We start from the raw sequence: 9,187 nt of genomic DNA, 5'->3' as shown, positions 1-9,187 counted from the left end.
ACATGTAAACGAGATTCCTATTTACTGCCTTTGACCATGTTTTCTAACTGGGACTTAACTTACAAAGTTGATCGAGTGAGAACACAGAGAGAGTAATGCTCCTAAAAGATGAGTTTTATGAGTTACTTTTCCCAGGAATAGGGTCAAATCAAGACATACAGGGACACAGGGAAAGCATGATGTTTTTGTCAGAAGGCAGAAGCAGAAGAGATGGGAAAGCCTAGGCCAGAGCCTTTATTGGGGTTTCCTGGGTCAAGGCAGTGCAAGAGAAATAGCTTACAGTTGGGGTGTCTGAACATGTCCCATTTCCCAAACATCTAAGACCTACAATTCAGAATAAAAACTGCCCATGCTACTTAATGGAAAGGCATGTTGTACATGCATACACTTAGGAAACCCATAGACTATTGTCTTCCAACAATATGCAACACTCATTTCCTAACTGTATTTTCTCTGCCTAATATTCCCATAAATCTACCACTTGGTCAAGCACTACGATTTGTCTCATTCAGAGGCTAGGCCCAAATTCCTTCAATTTGCCTCAAGCAGCATTGGATCAAGACTACACTCAACAGGATACTAATCATCCAAATGATTCAAAGCTGTTTTATTCACCACCCGTGTGCCTATATATCTTCCATATTGAACCAGCTGATGAAACATCAGTATTCATTAGGGTATTCTTTAGAAGGACATGTGGCTTGTCCTTACACTTTCTTTTGACTTTTTGAGCAGGATTAGTGAATAAACAACTGAACATTGTACAATAACATACAATTTATATTTTTGTGATAAGATTAGGAAATTTTGTGTTCCTTATCCATGCAAAGCAGAGCCTAGATAAAGTAGAGTCAGAACTCATGAGCAGAAAGGGGCTGACAGTTGGAAAACACACAGAAATTAGGTGAGTAGCATTCACCAACCACAAATTGGGATGATCAGTTAAAGCAATACAAAGGTGAAAGGTGGAGGAGAGGGTCTGAAAAGATAGAAAAGAGCTCACCAGAATAAGAATGCTTAATATGGCTCTAGACTCAGGGGAGGATCTGTGGGAAGTGTTATTCTTGTGAATGTGTTGGACCTGCTGCTTGTGCCTGTACAGGATGAAAACCATGGAACCACTTGTCCAGATTATGATCATGGTAAAGGAAACTTCAGGGAATACTATTAATGCTACATATATTAGGCCATTGATTTTCTTCTGCTCATTCGCAGAACAGTATTCAAAATATCTTTTCTTTACAATGTTTTCCACACTCCCTTTTCCAAACATGTACAACTCATACATTGGAACAATTACATTTACAACCATGTAGAGGATCCAGCAAAGGGAAACTGAAAAGCCGATGTACTTTGGGGCTTTGAGTTTAAGATCCTTCCAACAGGAGTTCATGGGGCTGATCATGATGGTCTGGAACACACTCAAGAGGCAAGTCATGCAGATGGATACACTCCTGCCAACTCTCTGAACATACATAAGAAGTTTGCACCCAAAATAATTTAAAAAATGTTTCAACCCAAATGCCACGACTGTTTGGGGGACTCCTTCAGAGAGAATGATCAAGGAGTTAGATATAGTCAGGTGCTTGAGAATCAGATCTGTGGCCCTCAACCTGCCTTTAGTGTGACCATGGAGGAGGTAATGGTAAAGCAGACAGAAGTTGCCCAGTATTCCCATTACAGTCTGTGACAAGCCAATTATTCCTATTGTCATGTTACTGGATTCTGTTCTGTCATTCAACATGTTTTCCTTCAAGTTATAGGAACAGTCATTCCTCTGAGCCAAAAGATACATGGAAGATTTTTGACACCAAAAGTAACTTGACTTGTGTGCTCCTGTTGAATTGTCAAGACTTCATAAGACAGAAAGAGATGGAGAGTTAACCGATATATTTCATGCTACAGATGAAGTGGTGTTTTCCTGGGGGAAGTAATGAGAAGTGAGAGCAAATGGACACAAAGTATAATACATAGTTTGGAGTATAAGCCGAAATTTGTTAGCAATATTGGATAAAAGAAAAAAGCTTGATACTACCCACATCATGAAACAAATTAACACTGAATTGATTGCTCATCTACATTTTAATGACATCATGTATTTTTTTTGTAGAGAAAATAATATTTGTATGGTCTTATAATAAGAAAATATTCTTATATTCTAAACAGCATAGAACATATTAACCATATGTATGAAATGTCTTTCTTTTATATTAAAAATAGGTGGTGGTTCTCATCAAAACACACAGACACACACACAAACACTGGTAACAGGCCAAAGAACTCCTGAAGACCTACATTTGAGCAAACAGTGGGCAAATCATTCTGACAGAAACATCAATTAGAAGATATTCAATGGATCTGTTTGTAAAAAATATTCAACGTGCTAAGTAATCAAAAAAATGCAAACATAACTCTAGATGATAGCATCAAACATCACCTAGAAAACTAAATGAAATGGCAGAGTGATCAAGTTTTGTGAGGGAAGTAAATAAACGAACAATCTTGTCGACTGCTGCTGGACGTAAAATTGGTGCAAACAGTTGGGAAGCTGTATGGCATCTACATTAGCTGTCCAAGTGTAATCTTGTGTCCCAACAATTCCACTCCTATAAATACACTCAACAGAAATTTTACTGATATCGCCAAAAATTAATCACAGAATTTATATACTAACACCACTTTTGACTCAACAAAGTTCCAAATGCAAATCAATGCACTTGCCTAATAAAAGTAAAATAAATCAATTAATTCTTTCATATTCATACAAATGAGTCCCCCATGGAAATGCTAATGAATGCCCAAAATGATGTGCAATAATACAAAGTGATTCACGGAAATCATATGGATTGGAACAAGGGTCATTATCACACATTACATGTTGTATGATTCCATTTACATAAAGTATATAATTGGAAAAGGCAATCTAATCTTTCAAATATTAGATAGTAGTAAATCTATTCCCACCAATTCTGGTCCTCAAATATACCCACCAGAACTACACTCTTGGGAACAGTGATTTAGAGGGGGCACAACAGGATTTTGGAGGAGTGAAACATTCTGTTTCTTGATCTGGGTATGGTGTACAGAGGTATGGTCATTGGTGAAATTCTCCAGAGCTGTGCACTAATGACCAGTGTATGTATCTTTAATTTTAAAAAATACATTTCATCCCCACAAAATTGGAATTTTCTGGGGAAATGTCATTTCCGTAAATGTGTGTGACCTGCTGACTGTGTCCAAGCAGGAAGGAATTTATGGATCTACAGGCCCAGATTATGAGGCCAACATGAAAGGTCAGTGAACAATGACAACAATGCTTAGAGTGAGTCTGTAATTTTGTCATGAAATTCAGCAGAGCTTATCCTAAATTGTTGTCCTTTGCGATGACTTATGGCTCAATTAGGCAATCATATACACAGGAAAAATGATATTTTCCGGCATATACTTGTCCCAGTAGAAGAAAAATGGAAACCTCAAAGTCCTTAGGAGCCTCTAGTTTAAGTTTCACCCATCTGGACTTCATGGAGTTGGTCTCAATGGCAGGAGACACGTAAGAGTCAGGTGGTGCCAATGGACACATCCTGCCAGCTTTGTGAGGATAGAAAACAATTTGCATTGAAAAATCACTGAGGAAAAGCTTCAACAAAAGGCTGCCATTGTTTTGGAGACATCTCTAAAGGAAATGACCAAGAAGTGACTATAGACAGGTGCTTGTGGATCAAATCTGTGAACCTCCACCTGCATTCGTTGTAGTAAAGGAAGAGATAATGGTAAAGCAAAGAGAAAATGCCCACGATTCCAAGTACAATCTGAAATAAGTAGATCATTCCTATTGTCGAGTGTCTGGAGCCCTAACTGTCAGTTCCCAGTGATAGCTATTTGTCTTCAGAGTCAGAGGATCCTGCACTGGAACATGTTGTGTGGACTCCACGTATCATATCAACTGCAATCCAATGTACTCTCTCAGAAAAAGTCACTTAACTTTTGTTAAGAGTCTTCCAGTGAGGAATGTATAACCTTTCAGTCACACTTACAATGCATTAATCACTGCTGCAATGCTCTACGTGTGGTACCTTGTCTGATGTTCCCACCTGCGTGTCATGAGCACTGGTATTGTTTTCATTGTAAACATACTGAGTCTTAGACACAGAGTGGTTAAATAATTCATTTAAATTCACATGCTGCTTAAGGGCTGAATGGAGATATGAACTTGTTTTTTCTTATTACCAAGACAGTATCTCAACTGTTCTGTTACAATAACAAACCATATTAGCTGTGTCTTCAAATAATCCAGACCTATATATAAATTTCAATTTCATACTTTTCCATTTAATTTCATCTTGTTTTTAATTTTACTTGTAAAAAGCTTCCAGTTTTGTTTAAGAATTTTTTTTATCTAAGTCAAAATCTAATGTGAGTGAAGTATTAGAGATCTTAACAAGTGGAGATGCAGGAACTATAGGTTAACCCTGAAGGAATATTCCCCTTGTCCATATTAGATTTAACTAATGCAAGATTTACTCAATATTAGTTTGGGAGCAGAAAGACTCATTTGCTATCATGCCAGGAAAAAACCCAAAATGGTACCTATCAAATAAGTTATTGAACGATATTACCTTGTTCCCTAAATTTTGATCCGTGAAATACTAATACGCAAGAAGACAATGTAGACTAGACACTCAGTTCTTAGGAATTTTGGTTCAAATGCTTAGGTACCTATTAACACTTATGTTACGGAAAACTATTAGCAATAAGGCAAGATTTTTCAATGATATTCTAATAAGAGACACATAATACAGAATTTGAAGAATATAGAGTCTTGTCGATGGTATAAAATAAAATAATAAGGAAATGAATTGTGATCTTGGAGTTGATGTTGGAATATTATTAAGCCAGAAAAAACAAGACAAGATAGATTTGGTTCTGACAACTGTTGTCTGACCCATAAGTGTAAAGTTACTCTTTCCTTAAATGCGGCTTCTCTGACTTCAAGAGGCAAAACAATCCTGCCATGGTCATCAGACCTCAGATGTATTCAGTAGAGACACAAGGAGTGTCTCCAGAGTGTTATGTACTCAGGTACTCAGTGTTAGATAAAATATATTTTTAATTCCGGAAAAATTCATGTACGTGCCTTCTGTAGAGAATTAGAGAAGTTCTGACAGTTCTATCCTACTCTGTATTACAGGCATGAAGGCAGTAAAGAACACCGCTCATAATACTGAAAATTTCATCTGTGATTCCTCTAATGTAATGTGAACAGAAGAATCATTTCGTATCTACAGTCCTTAAGCACTTTTGAAATGATTCTTCATCACTGGGACTAGTCATCAATACTCATCCTCAGTGAGGATTTTATTAAATTCCTTTATAGGACATCAGGGATTGCTGTAGGGCCTGGGATCCTAATCTCTCTTTATAAGCTCAGCTCATTTCTTAGGAATTATTCTTCCTCACTGCCTACCTTTGTCACTGGATCTGTTTCTAACCCTAGAAGCCCATTTGACAGACATGAACGCTTGCTTAGACTTCCTTCCTTACAGACTCTGCTCTCAGACTGACAGAGCAAATACTCACCTGACTCCTTCCTGCTGCCAGGACTGTTGGCTCAATGTAGTGGGCATGATGGGCAGCACCTGTGTGTGGGAAGGAGGCACGCTGACCCTGAGATATGGCTTTGTGACTGTGACCTCACCTCCCCTGAGAAGTGCAATTTTCATTTCACCTGTGGCAACAGTGGCATTGCAGTCGTGCAGAATGATCACACTTCTGAAAAACTTTTTCCAGTGGCTAATTACCAAAACCAATTAGAAGTTTGTGTAAGTATTTCCAAAGAGACTGTTGACGCATTTGCAGAGACCTTACTCTTTTGTGATCTGTGATGGAGACAGGGTTTCATATAGAAGGAGCAGTAAATATTGACGTTTCCTTCATGAGGGATAAGCAGTAAGGTGTGTGTGTCTCACAGGATTCCCTGAAAAGTTCTTCCACTAAAAATCAAGGTCATTCTTAATCTTCAGACCCCTAAGTTGCATCGCTATTCAAGTACTCAGAAGATACCTGGAATCAGACAAAGTCCAGGAAGAATTTCTAGTGAGATCAGAGTAAAAGAAAGAACATGTCACTAGTTTACATTAGGAATCATTGGCCTTATTTGTATAACCAAATGAAATTGGAGATGACAATATGGAAATTTTCTAGGATGGTGTACTTCGTGGATATTGACCCAACAGTGATCTGAAGTGCAAGAGAGAAATATCCACAGAAGAAAATGAGGTGTTTATAAAACATCCCTCAGAAATGAAAGCATCGGGATCAGATGATTTAACAGATAGTTTACACATTTTTAAGTATTTTTTAATTCCACAATTTTAAGTAATTTTAAGCATCAGATGCCAATACTACTCTCTCAATTCAACAGCTTTGAATGGTTATCAGAGCTCTTTTCCATTATCTTTGTTGAATTCTCATTAAAGATCATTCACTGCTTATGCATTAATGAAGACACATAAATTTAAGAGCCAAACTCACCCCTTTGCGTTTTCCAACAGAGAAATCCACTGCTTGAACAAGGTGTGTTATCGATTCTCCCTGTATAATTTTTTTTTCCAACTGAAAACTTAGAAGGAAAACAATCCACCTGAAACCACACTCACTTTTAACTCCAACTTCAAGTTTGGGATTCACAAAACCATCCTTCCTTCTTTTCTTTCTTTCTTTTTATTTTTTGTGAGGAAGATTGGTCCTGAGTGAACATCTGTTGCCAATCACTTTTCGCTTGAGGAAGAGGGTCCCTGAGCTAACCCCCATGCCAATCTTCCACTACTTTATATCTGGGGTGCTGTTCCAGCATGGCTTGATGAGCAGGAGGTATATCCATGCCCAGGATCCAAACCATCAAACCCTGGGCCGCTCAAGTGGTGAGTGTGAACCTAACCACTACAACACCAGGCTGGACCCCAAAACACTGTTATTTTCAATAAACTTCTGGAATCCCCCACAGCACTCATTGAGACCAGTTATACTCATGGTTATGGTTTATTACAGGGTAAGGATACAGATTAACATGTGATAAGGGAAGAGATCCAGGGGGCCAGATCCTGCAAAAGTACTAAAAGCAGAGGTCCAGCTGTCCTGTCCCATTGCCATGATGTTGCATTATTGTCCTGTCAATGATATTTGATAACTTATGGTGTATTACCACCAGGCTAGTTCACCCCAGCCTTGGGGCCCAGAGTATTTACTGGAGCTTGATTACATACTGGAGGTCACTAATTCATTCCTCTATTCAATAGCGCCTTCATTTACATTGGACTCACAGCTTTCTCATGGAGTATTTCTACATTCAGCCCATGATGCAAAAATTGTGCTCAAAAAAAGAACCCCTGTGGAACCTTTAAACTTTACATACTGTGGGACCATAGGGAGAATTTTGAGTGAATATCATTCTGCTATTGTATCTCTCTTTTAATGGAATTCCAGTTATTTGTGACCTCAGTGGGGCTGGAAGGAGAGCCTGTTGACTGGTACTGGGTATTCAATGTTGGCAAGTAGTCTGATCCCTTCCAAATGCTTGTGACTTAAAGATCTTTTTTTTTCCTTCTTTCTATTCTTTTCTTTCTTTCTTTCTTTCTTTTGTTTTTGCTAAGGTAGATTTACCCTGTGCTAAGATCTCTTGCCAATCTTCCTCTTTTTGCTTGAGGAAGATTCACCCTGAGCAAACATTTGTGCCAAAACTTCCTCTATTTTGTATGTGGTTTGCTGTCACAGCATTTCTGCCAACAAGTGGTGTAGGTCCATGCCCAGGAAGCAAACCTGGGCCGCTAAAGCAGAGTGGGCTCAACCTAATCACTAGGCCACTGGGCCAGCCTCTTAAAGAAATCTTTGGAGCTAAGACTTGAATAAAGCCTGTTTATTTTTCTAGTATTTGTATTATATAGTACACGCTTATTTAAGAAATAAAGCATAAAACAGAATTGAAATATGGTAAGCAATGTATTTCCTTTGTATGAACCATCCCAAGGGGTAACCTCTGTTAATAGTTTTGTAGATATGATAACAATTGAAAACATTTTTTACTGCAAAAAATCTGTTGGTCTGATAATGAAATTGGCAGATCTCCATCCCCTGGTGTTACTGCCTTGGTTATATTACATTACATGGCAAAAGGGACTTTGAAGATGAAATTAAGTTTACTAATCATCAGATTTTAAGATAGGGAAAAGTTTTGGACTGAATTATTATGTTCCCTCTAATTCATACATTGAAGTCTTAATGACTATTGTGATGGTATTAGGGTGGGGTCTTTGGCGGTAATTATGTCCCTTGATGAAGTCCTCATTCATGGCTTTAGTGCTCTTATAAGAAGCTATTGGAGAAATCTTGCTTCCTCTTTCTCTCTGTGCCACAGGAAGGTACAAAAAGATAGCCATTAGCAAACCAGGAAGAGTTCCCTCACTGGACACTGATTCTGCCTTATCTTGGACTCTCAGCCTCTGGCACAGTGAGAAATGAATGTTTGTTTTTTATGTCAACCAGTCTGCGGTCTTCTTGTTACAGAACCCCTAAGTGACTAAGAGAGAGGATTGTCCTGGCTTATCAAGGTGGGTCCAATGTAATCATATGAGTCTTAAAGAACAGAAGTCAAATTGATAGGACAGAAAGAAGAGATTCAAAACAGGAGGGGGATTCAATTTTCTAATGCTAGCTTTCAAGGTGGAGGGAGCCAAATTGGAATCCTCAAAAGAAATAAATTCTGCCAACAACTGAATCAGCTTGGAAGCAATTGTGCCCCAGGTTCCACTTGGGAGACAATGGCAGCTGGCACACTGATTTCAGCTTTCTGAACTACCAACAAATGTGAAAACAATAGGGGGTTGTTTTCAGCTGCTAAATTCATAGAAATCTATTACAGTCACCATAGAAATCTAATACACATAGGAAGACATTTACTGAAAAATATTTTTTTATAAATTTTTTTTAAAATTAATGTTATGATAGATTACAACCTTGTGAGATTTCAGTTGTACATTTTTGTTAGTCATGTTGTGGGTACACCACTTCCCCCTCTGTGCCCTCCCCCCACCCCCCCTTTTCCCTGGTAACCACCAACCAGATCTCCTTATCAGTATACTAATTTCCACTTATGAGTGGAGTCGTATAGAGTTCATCTTTCTCTGACTGGCTT

At 38.3% G+C, this 9,187-nt stretch overlaps 1 protein-coding gene across 1 annotated transcript; it reads right to left on the bottom strand.

Moving 5' to 3' along the window:
- Positions 1 to 778: 778 nt before the first annotated feature.
- On the bottom strand, positions 779 to 1,795 carry LOC103547812 (vomeronasal type-1 receptor 4-like). The gene has a single exon (XM_008515247.1). The coding sequence runs from the start codon at positions 1,793 to 1,795 to the stop codon at positions 779 to 781; it is 1,017 nt and encodes a 338-aa protein (XP_008513469.1).
- Between the last annotated feature and the right edge of the window lie 7,392 nt (positions 1,796 to 9,187).

The sequence above is a fragment of the Equus przewalskii genome, chromosome 9 (genome assembly GCF_037783145.1).
Source record: "Equus przewalskii isolate Varuska chromosome 9, EquPr2, whole genome shotgun sequence".
In the NCBI taxonomy this organism is placed as follows: domain Eukaryota; kingdom Metazoa; phylum Chordata; class Mammalia; order Perissodactyla; family Equidae; genus Equus; species Equus przewalskii.
Note: the sequence above shows the minus strand (reverse complement) of the source record. Positions and strands in the feature narration are given on the sequence as shown.